General features: G+C 50.6%; 6 protein-coding genes across 6 annotated transcripts; 2 read left to right on the forward strand and 4 right to left on the reverse strand.

The window, feature by feature from the left end:
- Positions 1–562: 562 nt before the first annotated feature.
- Positions 563–2,624, reverse strand: M431DRAFT_75595 (hypothetical protein; the record flags this gene model as incomplete). Its single annotated transcript, XM_024922359.1, has 6 exons — positions 563–979; positions 1,072–1,703; positions 1,784–1,965; positions 2,114–2,178; positions 2,377–2,448; positions 2,538–2,624. The coding sequence occupies 6 exons, from the start codon at positions 2,622–2,624 to the stop codon at positions 563–565; spliced, it is 1,455 nt and encodes a 484-aa protein (XP_024779190.1).
- Positions 2,625–3,760: 1,136 nt separating this feature from the next.
- M431DRAFT_305463 (hypothetical protein) lies at positions 3,761–4,694 on the forward strand. Its single transcript, XM_024914183.1, has one exon. The coding sequence runs from the start codon at positions 4,150–4,152 to the stop codon at positions 4,621–4,623; it is 474 nt and encodes a 157-aa protein (XP_024779191.1). The 5' UTR covers positions 3,761–4,149; the 3' UTR covers positions 4,624–4,694.
- Positions 4,628–6,253, reverse strand: M431DRAFT_75753 (hypothetical protein; the record flags this gene model as incomplete). Its single annotated transcript, XM_024922385.1, has 5 exons — positions 4,628–4,655; positions 4,735–5,112; positions 5,167–5,420; positions 5,546–6,055; positions 6,104–6,253. The coding sequence occupies 5 exons, from the start codon at positions 6,251–6,253 to the stop codon at positions 4,628–4,630; spliced, it is 1,320 nt and encodes a 439-aa protein (XP_024779192.1).
- Positions 6,254–9,379: 3,126 nt separating this feature from the next.
- Positions 9,380–10,529, reverse strand: M431DRAFT_2111 (hypothetical protein; the record flags this gene model as incomplete). Its single annotated transcript, XM_024913449.1, has 4 exons — positions 9,380–10,139; positions 10,199–10,269; positions 10,360–10,383; positions 10,446–10,529. The coding sequence occupies 4 exons, from the start codon at positions 10,527–10,529 to the stop codon at positions 9,380–9,382; spliced, it is 939 nt and encodes a 312-aa protein (XP_024779193.1).
- A 1,260-nt stretch (positions 10,530–11,789) lies between these two features.
- M431DRAFT_2112 (hypothetical protein) lies at positions 11,790–12,140 on the forward strand (the record flags this gene model as incomplete). The annotated part of the gene is made up of 2 exons (XM_024913451.1): positions 11,790–11,876; positions 11,973–12,140. The coding sequence occupies 2 exons, from the start codon at positions 11,790–11,792 to the stop codon at positions 12,138–12,140; spliced, it is 255 nt and encodes an 84-aa protein (XP_024779194.1).
- Positions 12,141–12,484: 344 nt separating this feature from the next.
- M431DRAFT_504449 (hypothetical protein) lies at positions 12,485–13,954 on the reverse strand. The gene has a single exon (XM_024918475.1). It carries the CDS (start codon positions 13,799–13,801, stop codon positions 12,569–12,571), a length of 1,233 nt encoding a protein of 410 aa, XP_024779195.1. The 5' UTR covers positions 13,802–13,954; the 3' UTR covers positions 12,485–12,568.
- Between the last annotated feature and the right edge of the window lie 522 nt (positions 13,955–14,476).

The following is a 14,476-nucleotide window of genomic DNA, read 5'->3' on the forward strand; positions in this document are numbered from 1 at the left end:
AAGCCTCTTGTTGTTGTTCTTTTTCCATAATTTCTCTTGACCACCATCTAACGTTCCATCGGTCTATCTTGGGTATGAATGACATGCCTTATTACCGCATTGTCATGGAGCTGTGGTGCTTAATACATCTTAGGTTTGGTGGAGTATATATATTTTTCTTCTAATATCCTAGAACCATAGATCTCATGTCTATTCCTATTTTTTTTTCTCTCCAGCGTTCAAATACCGCCTCCAGTGTTGTTCTTGTTTTAGGGGAAACTTTGGTGGTGTCAATAATATATATATTAAGTTTATTGCAATTTTGCATCGTTGCTTGCTATGCTATTTACGTATTACCTTTCTGCCAACTATGAAGCCAACCCACAGCTTTGTTCACAATCTGCCGCCGTATGTTCGCCCACCCCCCTGAAACTGAGTAGTATATCCACGCCGAAACAAGCAAAAGAATATATGCCCGCCATTCGTAAAATTCGTAAGAAAATAAATATCGTTACCGTTTCATCATTCCATGAAGAAAGCGCCAAAGAAGAAACCCCGTCGTCATGCCGTAATCATCACCGCTCTACGGAGAATTGAGCGTTTTGTTCCGACTGTTCCAAGTATGCGTTTTACTCATCGTCCTCTTACGCAAAGAATTCAATATATGAGCCTCCATCTGCTCAATATCGCCATCAAGCTCCTTATCCTCCTTCGCGTAACGAGCTTCCCTGCGTCGATCATACCACAGCCAGAAGCCGACGATGATTACGGTCAGGGGTATGGTGATGATGAAGTAGACCCAGAGCCAGTTGGAGATGACCGGGTCGGCGCCGGATTGGAAGTTGAAAAACGTCATGCTGAAGACGGAGGCGAGGTACGTGCCGGGAAGGAAGAGGGCGCCCATGAGGGAGATTGTCTTCATGGCGGTGCTGTCGCGCTTGCTTGCGTGTGCGATGCGGCGCTGCTCTCCGGCGATTTCGAGGTTGAGTCGGGCCTCTCGCTGAGAGATGATGTTGTACAGCTAGTAGAGAAAAGAAGGACATGATTAGTATAGGAAAAGTAAAAGAATGCCAGTAGAGAAAAAAAACTTACTGCTTCTCGCTGGACCTTCAACCTCTCCAGCGTAGTGTGGATATAATTCTCCAGCCCCTTAAGCTTGACCTTGTAAAACTCCAGCCGCGCAAGAATGCTCCTATGCAGCTGATCAATCGTCTTCCTATGCGCAATCTCCTCATCGCTCAAGAAGTCCTTCTTCCAATCCAGCCAGGAAACCTTGAAGCGTTCCATGCACAGCTCCATCTCCCTAACCAGCATGAAATACGCCTGGGGCCGCTTCCACATGACGTGGCTGTGGCACTCGACCAAGTCGCGGTTCAGCCCGTCCACGGAAAGGATGCCGTCCTGGAAGTACTGCTCCTCGGTGTCGACTTCGTCACGCATGCTGACTGCGTTCTCCAGGCGGCGCAGCCAGTCGCGCGCATCACGCTGCTTCTCGTCGTTGGCGGGCGAGAGGTCGTGGGAGAGGATGATGGTGGAGAGAAGCATCGGGTGGCCGACCTGGCTGTAGCACCCGCGCAGGTGTTTGAGCGCTTGGACAATGTCGGAGCTGGGCGTGCCCTTGATGAAGCCCGTGGTGATGCCGGTTCTGAAGGAGTAAGACAGAATCATTTCCCAGCCGCGGGTTCTGCCCTTTTTGCGCACATCTGACTTGCGATGTACAATGTCTGTATTTCTGAGGTTAGAACAAGAAAATAAATGGCATTTTACCGTCACTATTCATGGTTCATAAGGATATTTCACATACGAAGATGCGGGTCTTCATCGTCCTGGTCATACGAGCACCAAAAGAAGGGCCCGACCACAGACGATGATTCTATGGCGCGGAATGGCAGTTTGAGCGTCCTGGCCATGGTCATGTACTTGTCCTTTGGTAAGGAGATGATCCTTGGCATGAATGTGTCTTTGTGCTGAGCATCTTTTTGGATACTGGGTGTGCAAACGTTAGCATCTTGTGCTTTGTCCAAGTGTTAAAGTGCGTCGGCATGACTGCAGGGGGAGGGTCAAATTCAAATATTGAAAAGCGAATAAACAAATCAATCAGACATCAAGAAGAAAAAGAAAAAGAAAAACTCACATGAGTCGAATGCCGCTCAAGAGTTTTGTGCCCTCGCGCATCTTCTGCGGCGGCTCAAAGGCGCCCTGATCGTAAAATGTTCATGTCAGCCTCACACTGTGACTGTCAAGCGCCCAAAGCTTCCATCCCATCCCATCCACTTCAACTTCATCCCATCTCACTTCGTCTCATCTTCATCTTCATCTCATCTCATCTGCATCTTCATCTCCATCAATGCCTCTCAATCGGATAAAAGAAAAGACGGCACCCGCCACTGCACTCACCCTTCGATTCAGAAAGTTCTCAAACTCCGACATGGGCAGCGGATGCTCCTCTACCGAATTGTAAAACGGATCCTATCATCGGCATCAGCTCAACCGCCTCATTCCCCCTAAAAAAGCCATCTCCCCTCGGAAACAGCCAAATGGACCTCTCAGATACTCACAGTGTAGTTGAAAATCTCCACATAGCTCGTCTTCTCCTCTACCACGCGACACTCATCCACAAAGAACTTGAACATGTACTCGTCCATCTTGGGCCCCCCAGCTTTTCAACGCCCTTCAAAAACGGGTAATCGCGCAATCGCCTCCTCAAAAGGCCCCCTTTGCAAAGTCCTTGCCGTAAACCTCGAGCGAATCTTAGAGTAAATGGCAGGTAGATTCCAACGTCGCGAGATGGTGATGGCGGGCAATTGTCGTGATGGGTTCAAACTGCGCTATATCGCCGAGGCCTCCGCCCAAACACAATGGAGGTCACGCTCGCTATGCCGCTTCCGCTAACGAATAAGAAGCAGCCGCACGCTTATAGAATGACAAATGGACAGTCAAGCCGATTCATCAATCACTCCCAATGCAACAACGAAGAAATAAATAACAAAGAATTAAAAATCCCCATCAAAGTATCATGTAGTGTGGAATAATTCCCAGAATCAATTCCCCACTTTCCCAGGGCAGGATTAAAGGGGAATCAAGCCATACAAAGTAACCGATCAAAATAGGTTAAAAAGAGACGGTAAGAAGAGTAAGAAAGAAGAAGAAGGAAAAGAGACAAACGACCAGAAACTGTTTCGGGCAAACCCCCCCCCCCCCCCCAGCCTCGCGACTTCGGCTGCAGCAGCAACCACGCAAGCAAAAGGTCACCCCGAAAAGCCTCCATGCATCCACATAAGACGTGCTACCCTAAAAAAAAAAAATATGCAAGCAGGGGGGGAAATCTCAATTATCATAAACGGGCACATAAAAGAACCCCACGTCAGCGAACCGAGTCGAATTCAGTGGCCAGCAAACCCCCCTGTAAAAATAGAGAGAAAGTGGCAGACATGGAGATGGAGATGGAGCGATACTGTACACTAAGACAACATGGAATCAACAGCACGACGGAGTCATCTGTAGACCGCTGGAACTGGAGCATTGATCACTCACTCAATGTCACCACCTGCAGCACCCCTAGCGGCTCCGCACAGGGGGAGGGTAAAACAACGTGCATTGAACATCAACTCACCTATTGCCGAGTAAGCTACAGAATGCAACTCGGTATTACGGAGCACTGACTTTTAATCTATTCCACCGCCTTTCTCCGCCATCTCGGAGCATCAGCATCGAGGCCACACGATCAACAGCACCACCTCAGCTTTTCCGTTCCGTGCTCCTTTTTTCCCGGGGGTTCTCTGTCATTCTATAGCCAAATGCAGCCAATCGGTCATGTAATGCCCCAGACCCATGGAAAATCTCTGCATGCATTGTACTATCAACAGCATGGATATACGTGTGCTCCATTACCTGGAATGGTATGCACGCGTCAGACTCCATCATGTCTATGATATTTCGAGGCCACCATTAACCTTTTTGACATGTATACCATAAGCGTGACAGTAATCCTATTCCATGCTATTACTAGATGCTCAGGTAACACACCATCATAGATAAGTATAGTAGTAGGTATGTAGTATTACTAGTACCAAGGTATAATGAGGAGCACAAGCAATTGAACGTACGCCCTCCCAGGCTCAGCTCCTTCGACAGCGACAACTCTCACCCCCGAGACAGGCCAAGTATACAATGTGTCTCCCATTCACCCCCTCTTCCCGCCCACTCGTAGCCCAAAAAAAGAAAAGGAATGAAAAAAAGAACAAGAAACAGGAAGAGGAAGAGCAAGAAGAAAAAGAAAAGCTGGATATACAGGTGTGTCGTATAATTGGCTACCGGGCGAGACGGTTTTTGGCGTTGCAGCATCAAAACACAGCTCCTCCCTCCCCCGAATACACGTTTTCCAACACAGACTCCAGGTCGAAACGAGCCCCCCAAGACCGATCAAACCGCCCTTTCCAAAGAGAGAAGAAAACCCATCTCCTATGCAGAGCCCATCATCGAGACGCAACTAAAATGGCCCATCAACCCGCATCTTTTACATCCAAAAACAAAACAGTCAAAGAGCAGACATTGCTCTTTTGTTTTCCCCCTGGGTCACGCATCCATCGCCGCACTTCATCAAGTCGTCAACGTTTTCGTGTATGCCTGGATATTGAATGTTGATCCCTTAGAATTCAGTAAACAGATTGCCGTACCTGCAAAAACACCCAACTTGTTAGCCACACAAACGTTCCAAATACATGTATGGAAGAAGGAAAAAGGAGCACCACTCACTCATCATGACCGCCCGGACCCCCGTACTTTTCAGGGTCCTCGGGGTATCGGTCAAACTGGCTGGCATCGCCGGCTCCAGCCTTGACTGGCGGCGTATACGGAGCATCAATGTCTTTGCGCGCCAACCGGTCCCACGTGACTTCTGCAAACCACGGATGGTTCCTGACGTCTTGTGAGCCTCCAAACAGATTGCCCAGTCTCTTGGTCAAGTCTGCCGTGATCAACCGCTCGAGCAGGTTCTGGGCATCCGGGTTTATATACGCCGGGTACTTGACCTTGCCCTTGAGGATGTTTTCGTATATGCGCATGGGAGAACCGCTGTCCCAGAACGGCGTGTATCCACAAAGCATCTCGTATATCAAAATTCCGAGGGACCACCTAGGCAGGCACAATCAGTTTCGTCCATCCAAGCGCCAGGTTACAATGACTTACCAGTCTACAGACTTGTTGTAGCCCTTGTTAGAGACTACTTCAGGAGCCAAATAATCTGGTGTTCCGCAGAGCGTCCATGTCTTGTCCGGCACCCGCTTCGCGAAGCCAAAGTCGGTGATTTTCAGGTGTCCGTGCCGATCCAGCAGCAAGTTTTCGGGCTTCAAATCGCGGTAGATGATGTTTTTAGAATGCAGGTATTCCAATGCCAACGTAGCCTCGGCAGCGTAGAATTTAGCGACCGGGTTAGGAAACCGCTGTAATTGGGGAATTTCCCATCAAGTTAGCCAAAAAAGAGCTCATAGTCAAACCAAGCAGACAGTTGACACAAAGGAAGAAAAAACACTCATGCAAAACAGTGGACAGGGGTGGATCTTCATACCCCGGATTTTCTTAGCAGCGAAAACAGCTCGCCGCCCTCGACAAAGTCCATGACCATGTAGAGATTCTTCCAGTCCTGAAAGGTACCCCACAGGGTGATGAGGAACGGGTGCTTGACGTCGCTGAGCATGCGGCGCTCGTCGTTTGTGTGCTCGACCTGCTTCATCTTGACCACCTGCGCCTTCTTGAGCACTTTGACGGCATAGAAGCGCTGGTTGTGCTTGGACTGGACCAGGTGAACGCGCCCGAAGCTACCGGTGCCGAGCGTTCTCAGGATCTCAAAATCGCCGAGCGAATACTTGCCCTTGGTGACGCGGGGCTGGGATAGCGATACGCTGTGGCCATGGTGGATCTGGTGATGCTGCTGGGGTTGTTGCTGCTGCTGCTGGGGTTGGGGTTGGGGTGGCTGCTGCTGCTGTTGTTGTTGCGGCTGCTGTTGCTGTTGCTGATGAGGAGGATCGAGCTGCATTTCCGACGACAAATGCTGCTGCTGTTGTTGCTGCTGTAGGAGCTGCTGTTGCTGCAGCTGGGCGTTTTGGTCGGCCATCTGGGAGCCTACGGCAGCGGAGTTCTGATACGGCGAGGGGGGGTAGCCGTTGGTCGAGCCGTCATTCTGGGGCGAATTGATGAGGTTGCTGATGCTGGGGAGGTTCTGCGAGTCGTGGCCCGGCGCGTACGAGTGAGGCGGCTGAACGTTGACGTGATTCATGGCTGGCTGGCGGTCCGGGTCAGGAGCAGCGGTGGGAGGAGCGGCCGTGGCCGGGTCTCGCGCGGCGGCAGCGGCAGGTGCGGGAGCGGAAGTTGACGCTTGTTGTTGATCTGAGGCTGGCAGAGACGAAGTTGTCGAGGTCAGAGTCGAGCCCGGCGCAGGAGCTGGCGTGGAGGACGCGGGTGCGGAGGCGGGAATGGGAGTGGATGCGGACGGCGAGATGGAGCCAGGCGAGACGGCGACGGTGCTTGAGCCTGGGCCTGGAGCTGGCGCTGGACCTGTGCCTAGAGCACCTGGGAAGTGATTGCTGTCGCCTGTAGAAGCTGCGCCAGTCGCTGTAGTTGGACCTGCAGTGGCACTCGTACTCGACCCGGGCGTCACTCGCGGCTGTGTCGAATCCAAGTGCCTCGAGCCCGGCGTGGGTGCGACGGGGCTGGTGGGGTTGGCAGTGCTCAAGCTATTGCCGTTACTGGTGCTGGTGCTGGCTTTGGCTGAGGGGTCAGAGCTGCCCTCCTTTGTCCGCTTCTTCTTGAGGAATGAGCCGAAGGAAGGCATAAGGCTCGAAGTGGTCAATGGCCGCGGGGGGGTTGAGACAAGTGTAAAAAAAAAATATAGTGAGACCAGGCCGCAAACAGGGCGTGGGGAGAGCGAGCAATTGGGTTGAGGGGAAGCGCTCGATTCGATTCAATTCGATTCAACTGAGCAGCTGGTTTGGTTTGGTTCCGTTCCGTTCGCGCCGATCTAAGCTGAGTGACGAGTGAGTACCTGCTGAGCTTAGGAGGTACCTCGTATCAATTGCAAAAGATGGAGCACGCTGGGGGAAAAGTTGGGGGAGTTTGTAGCGTGTCGTCGTTGGAAGGATGGCGGGCTGGAGAACTGGAGAGCCTGGGGCGCTGGCTTATGGTGCTATTTAGGCGGGGGAGAAGGTGCTGCTTGGTGGCTGCTTCAGGGGCCGAGGCAGTTGAGAGCAGTTCAGTTGAGTGCTGCGCTTTGGCGTCTGTGCAGGCAAGTACCGATCAAGGTTCAATTTGGCTGGAGCAGGGAATCGGGATTGAAATGCAGAGAATTGGATCTGATGGGCCGGCAATTGGCGGAGCAGGGCGTCAATGGGCTGCGTAGGTAGTCGTCGAGTCTGATGCAATGGAGCTTTGGAGGGCAAATCACCAGAATGCGACTGGACAAGCTGGCCGAACTTGCTCCTCTGCGCACGTACCGCCTTTGAGCTCGAGCTGAGCTGCTGTTTCCCAGCAACTGAGGCGGGCAACAACAACAAGATTGATGCGGCAGAGCGGCACTCGGCTGCCTGGATCGGTTGCAATGCTGCGAAATCGGTTTGGCGAGATTTGGTCCAATTGTCCCTTGCTGTTCGCTTCGGCAGTTTTTTTTTTGCTTTTTCGTCGGGCTGCTTTCTGCTGCTGCTTCTACTTGCTTCTTCTGTTGGACGCTTTGCCCTCCCTTCGAACTGAATTGAATGGTTGCAGCCGAGTCCCCGAGCTTAACCCTCAATCCCTTTTCGTCTGTTCTCTCTTTTGCTCTGCTCTGCTTGGGCTCTTCAGCAAAGTTCCTCCGATCAAGTCAAGTCCAGTGCTCAGACCATGCGCTGCTCCCGACTCAATACGAAGTCCCCAAAGCCAAGCAATCAGCTACCAATTCGCTGGGCCCCACGGCAGTCCTCGGGGGGCAATCGAATAGCTGAAACACTTCAAATTTCGTTGCCGAGAACGCTTAATGATGTCGTCGGGCTTTTTTGAGGATCAAATGTCCGATTGAATCTCTTTGGAAGCATTCAATTGACATTAATGAAGCTTCCACTGAGTGACCGTAGCTGCTTGCATGTGTATCGCCCTGTTTCTTTCTCCCTGGACCGAACAATCGCTGAATAAGCGATCGTAGATGTATGATGACGCTAGGTGTAACTTGGACTCGTTCTCTAGCCGAACTAATGATGCAAGATGATGATGCCCATGAGCGAGATCTGGTTCGGAGGCTACTATCGATTCGACAAATAGATATCGAATAATGCCTATTCTCGGATGTTGGATCGATCTATGTGTTATTCTTCGTCTTTCTCTCTCTAGTTTGTTTTATTTTCAAGGTTTCCTCATCTCCCGGCAGCGCAACCATGTCCCGAAAGCAACACAGACGATCCCTCCCTCACCGAACCAGCCGTTGATGTAAATCACACGAGCTAAGCCGCCACACTTTGCGGGGGAAGTCAGATTCAGCTACACATGCATTCGCGAAATCCGGGCAAATCCCATGCCCAGTGAAACAATGCCCGGGGTGATTCAGTGGAAACGCATAATTCTGACAAGGACATGCGTTGGAGCCAGGAAGCTAACTATCAGTCTCAAGTGGATGAATAAGAAACAGGAGAAAATAGCCAAGACAGCTCAGTGCATGAACCGGTGACAAGGTGACGAGACCACATACACAGCAATGCACGACACCCTGTTCCAATTCCAGTGGTGTAACCAAATTGTTTAGCTGCACCTAGCTCAGACTTTCTTTTCCCCTCATTCTTGACTCGCACTCGCTTGCTTAATTGGCGATCCTTCTTGGTGACGCCGTCAAAACTCTGAATTGTCCAGAAATGTGGTGCTTCTTAGCTCCGGAGAACGACGGATTGCTTGCAGCAAATCTACCCTGTAGCTTTTACAATATCCATATTTCGGAACTCAGACGCTTTGGGACAGCTATATTGCTTTCGTCAAGCCCCCTCTTGCTCAATCAACATGTTCAACACATCATTAATCGTCAGAAATGAAAAGAAGATTGGACCAGTAAAGCCGTTATTTCGTTGCTAAGAATGCGCTCTTACCCATCAATCAATTTCCTCCGCCTCCTTACTTTATTTCCGTGCCATCATGATAAATCCCACCACCCCGTGCCGGTCAAGCAATGTATCACAAAATGACCCAACTCCCAGCACAAAGTAAATCCCTGACAGCAGACATGGCCGGCATCCAACACTAGCATGCTTTTTATGTGGCAACGACGTCTTCCCGCCTATCCATCGACCGTTTAAATTATATAATCCCTTCCCTCTGCCTGCGTCAGTTTCCCGGGTGAGTCCAACATCTCCCTCCTCCCCCACGTCTACAGGTTCAAAAACAGTGGCCCTGTCTAGAATCTGTGGCTCTTGGTCCTCGACCTGTACGCGGTGAAGCCCGCATATCCGCCGCCTACCACGAGGAAAAACAAAAAGATCTTGGTAAAGAACCAGGTCCAGCTTCCGCCGCTTGTGTCGTTCTTGGCCTTGAACTGGTTCCTCGTGTTCGCCTTGCCGGGGCCACTGGCAGTTGGGCTGCTGTACAGGTTCTTGGCAGAGATGGAGATGATATCGTGGTGGTCGCTCAACTCGCCGGTCTCGGCGCTGAAGCCCAGGTAGGCAATGTTGGGGATCGCAGGGGGGTTGTCGACCTCGAAGCACACCAACCAGTCGCCCACGGTCTTGTACTGGAGCTCGAGCTTGAGGCTCTTGTCCTGGAAGTAGGTCAATCGCATCTTGGTGGGGATGCTCGAGTGGCGGAGACCTCTGGCCGAGCAACCAGCCAGCTCCGTCTCCTTGCCGTCGTTGTTCTTGTCGTAAGACTTTTGTCCGTCTCCAAACATGGCCATGACATAGGGGAAGACGACGCCGGGGCGGTTGTTCTTGTACGTGTCGACGAAAACGCCCAGGCCCTCGAACTTGTCGGCGTGACCAAAGACGGGTCCGAGTTGGCCTCGTTGCTTGGTGATCCACATGGCAAAGCCATCGCCATACAGTTGGTTCTTGCCATGGATCTTGAACTCGACCTCAATTTCCCAGTTGGTCGCTGTGAGGGGTACTCGTGAAAAGAGCCAACCGTTTTGCGAAGGTCGATCGGAGGTGAGGCGGATATATCTGTAGCATGGTTGAGCTATTGGGTCGCATAGAGTGAGTGCACTGGGCATGGAACGTACGAGTCTGTTCTAATGATTGTATCACCGCCAAAATCGAACCATCGGCTCTGCATGTCAGAGTCCAGGTAGGGCTAAAAACATTAGAATGCCAGTCAGCTTCCTCATTGTTCACATTTGTCCACTCTCCTCCCCCCTTTCCTCTGCATCGATTTGCGACTGACTTGTTCGAGAGTGTGCGTCTTGAGCTGCGCGCGGGTCGTTAGCACATAGCAATTCCTGCGCAATCCATGTCCGAGATCAAACCAACCGTTATGCTTCTAAAGTCGTCCTGGGCCGCTGCAGTCCACGCAAACGCCGTGGCGAGCACGGCCGACAGCGAGGAGAGCCGCATCTTGGCGCGATTGTGACGTAGATTGATCCAATGGTCGGGCAGTCGGCGAGGTCACTTGGAGATCGGCACGGGATCTGATACCGCCTCTCTCGTCGTCCGGAGTTTTTGGTGTTTTTGGGAATAACAAGCAACAAGCACCGGCCAGTGATGCGGTTCACATGGGAGGTTCCGAAAGGCCACAATTCGTGTTAAGCCCGCGACACAGTGCTATTCCTCAAAGAGCTAGACTGTGGAGGCCCGGAGGTATCCGCCCCTACTAGCACCTGCTGGAGCTGCGCCGGGTGCTTTGGTACCTGTAGGTATATTTTGTCTGATATGCGCAGATGTTATAGCGCTCATTCCCCCTTATATTACTATTTCATACTCCTTGATATCTCCAGTATCTAGACACTGTATCAATTGGCAACTTTTGAGCCTGCAATATCAACGCTGTGGAAAATTTGGCTCTAATACCAAGTCACACATCGAGTATCGGTACTTGACGGAGACGACTTGTATGCCTGTAGTGGGGCATTATACACTGTGCTGTCTCAGGACGTTGTTTGAGGCACGAGCTCTCGAATACTGGTATGTGATCCATAACTATAGTTTTAATTGAATAAATATTACTTGTCTACCAGTTTTGCGACATGCAGTTTCATGGGCAGGTGTTTTAGAGCATGCGTTCTGCTGCGATTCGACCAGGAATCACAGTTCCATCTAGGCAGGTAGTCACATGTCAGATGCCATATGCCATAGCTCACAAGGTCAATATCACAATGCAGACAAGACAACCGAAAACGCATTCAGCCATCTGGGTGCAATGCATCAACTCAGTGCTCAGAAGAATTAAGTGTTTGTATTTTTTTTGGTTCCAGAAATTGCGTGACAGAAGTCAAATAGGTACAATAACACGCATCATCAACATGCTCTAGCTTGGGGTATTACTTGAAAATGAGCAAGTGTTCATTATAGAATTACCACAAAGGAATTGAGAAAGAAAGGACGTTATATACGTTACAGTAAATGTAATACATATAGACGAAGATTCAATAAAGATCTGTTCTTTGTCAAATCATCTTAATTGGAATTTTCACCTCGACTTTACAACTTGAACTCGACCTATTCAGCCGCACCGCCTCTCCACTAGCTCCCCAACGCCACACTCAGCCACAGCAACTTTGCAACTACTCCAGATCCTCACATCTCCAAAATCTTCCAAGTCAACCAATCCTCTCCAAAACATATCACCCAAACCTCCTCGCAAACCCCAATCCCAAAATGTCCGACTCATCCTCCATCAAGCAATCCGTCATGAAGCAGGTCCTCGCGGAAGCGAACCTCGCCAACGCCCGAGTCCTCATAGAAGTACGCAAAATCCCCCACCTATCTTCCTATGGTGATTTCGGGCAATAAGAAGAAAAACTGACAATATTGTTTCTTTTTTTTTTTACCTATATATAGAAACTCCAAGAAAACTGCTTCGAAAAGTGCGTCCCCAAGCCCGGCAGCTCGCTCTCCAGCAGCGAACAGACCTGCATGACGTCTTGCATGGAGAAGTACATGGCCGCCTGGAACCAGGTCAACGCGGCGTACATCAACAGGATACGACAGGAGCAGGGAAACAACTAAAGATTCGATAATAATAAAGAGAATGAGAAATGATTGGAAGAAGCGGCGGGGGAGCAAAAGCATAAAATCCGAGCTTGGATCATAAACGAACGAGCAAAAAGACTTGGCCAAAGAGATGTGCTGTATGAAACGGTTCAGACGGACGAATGGGGCTGGAGGAATCATGAATTGGGAAAACTACAAAAAGGTCTCACTGCATTGGCCTTTGAGTCTCCCTCTGATGAGTTTTTGTATTACTATTTCTTCAAATTAGAGTGGTCTTGGGTGCCACGGCGCGGAATCTCGGGACGGGACATAGAGCATATACAATGGATCATCCACTCTACCTCTTGAAACAATTAACTGCCTTGCAACTCGTGTATCATTCATTACATTCCGTTTTGGGTATCTATATGTAAGTGCGTATATATACATCATCATCCGCGCCATCACTCCGCCGCAGCCCCAGCAGCAGCCTTCTTCTTCTCCTCCTCCGCCGCCCTCTTTCTCGCCAGATACCTCTCCTTGGCCCCCATAATCTCCCCCTCCGTCTTGCGCGTCTTGGCCGCCCTTTCCGTCTCCTCCCTCTTCGTCTCCTCCGCCTCCCGCGTGCGCTTCAGCGACGCCTCCAGCTGTTCCGCCAGCATCCGCGACTGCCGCTCCCTCATGGCCTGCTTCCGGCCGAGCTGCTGCCCTGTGATTTCCCGACGCTCCCGCTCCACCGGTCGTTCGGCTTCTCGCTGCGCCTCTACTTGCTTCTTTGCGCCGACGTTGAGGCCGCCCTTGAGCAATTGTCGCTTATCGACGACTTGGCCGTCTTCGTTGACGGAGATGGAAGCGCCCTTTTCATTGAGCTCCTGCGCCGCCTTGGCGTATTCTTTTTCCTTATCATCATCGGCCTCTCCTCCACCCTCTCCATCTGCCTCTGTAGGACCTCTCTTGGCCATTTCTTCCGCGGCCCGAACCGTCTCTGCATGTCTCTCCTGCTCCTTGTCCAGCAGCTTCCGGTAGAAAGACGCCATGCCAGTGCCCTCATTCTTCTTCGCCTCCTCCTCTTCTTTCCTGCGCTCCTCTTCCTCTAATTTCTTATTCTCCTCTTGCTGTTTCTTATATGCCTCCGTCACAAACTTCTCCTTGTCTGCGAACTCGTCTCCCTCGGCTTCGCGCTCCCGCGCAATCTTCTTTTCCTCAGCAATCAGCTGGTCTCGTTTCCGCACGTCGGCCGCGCGCATCAAGTTCTTCATGTATTTTGGTTTTCGTTCTTCATCTTCCTTGGACTTGTTCTTCTGTGGCTTCATGGAATCGTATATGGAGTCGTACTCGTAGACGCTGGCGTCCAGTTCGGTGGCTGCCTCGGCGTTTTTGCGCGAGGCGAGTGTGCTGGAGAGATCGCCAAACATTGTACTTGTTTGAGGTTTTGATTTTAGCTTTGGTGGTTCATTTATGAGACCCTTTTTTGATTTGGGTCCCCTCGTTGAGTCTGACGGTGCTTGAGCTGGAACAGATGTGAAATCGTCCAAATCGCCTCCAATTTCTTCAATATTGGAGACTTTGGTAGTTCCTTCATCGTCTGAATCATCGTCGTGGTTACCAAACATGGGTTTCGATCTCGAAGGCAGCGGCTTGGATGCGCCAGGCTTTTTCGTCAGGTTGAGCCCGAAGGCCAGCTTTGGTTTATTCATCGCCTCGGTTGACTTTGAAGACTGTGATGATATAACGAATTGATCGACCCAAATTCTGCGGTATAGAGGCAAGTGATAGGTATGTATGAAGACCAAAGGCGTGCATAGAGGAACAGAGCAGTCACTACATGCAATTCCAATTCGAGAGTTCGTGGAAATGAAAATGGAAGAAAAAGAACAAAAGCTACCAAGCTATCGGCGCGTTGACCAAGTACCAAACCGGAGCACCAAATAGACGCGCGCCAGGCGGCTCCGCAATTTATCTCTGGATCCAATCCATATTAACAATTTTGACAATTTTGACAGGTCCCGGGTAACCTGTAAAGTGCGAGGTAGCTCAGCAGCTCAGTTTAGCCACAGACGCATTCATTACAGTAACAAAACAGTCCAATCTCGATATTCTCCCGCTAATGAGAATCAAACACTCCAGCTCTGGCGCCTTTTCCATTAGCATCTCCCCCCATGTGGCGACAAACAACCAGAACAAGCAGCTTGTCATCTGCCATGACGTGATTGGCCCCCCATGTTGTCTCTCCCACAGCCAACTCGAGTATGTAATCCAAAAGCGGCGATTAAACTGCCTATTAATACAACCTACTAAGCACTCTATGTTATTCAGCCTAGGTTAGTAGATAGCAGGGCAGTGTGTCTTGAGATAAACTAAAACCACAAGAC

Source organism: Trichoderma harzianum (genome assembly GCF_003025095.1).
Source record: "Trichoderma harzianum CBS 226.95 unplaced genomic scaffold M431scaffold_2, whole genome shotgun sequence".
In the NCBI taxonomy this organism is placed as follows: domain Eukaryota; kingdom Fungi; phylum Ascomycota; class Sordariomycetes; order Hypocreales; family Hypocreaceae; genus Trichoderma; species Trichoderma harzianum.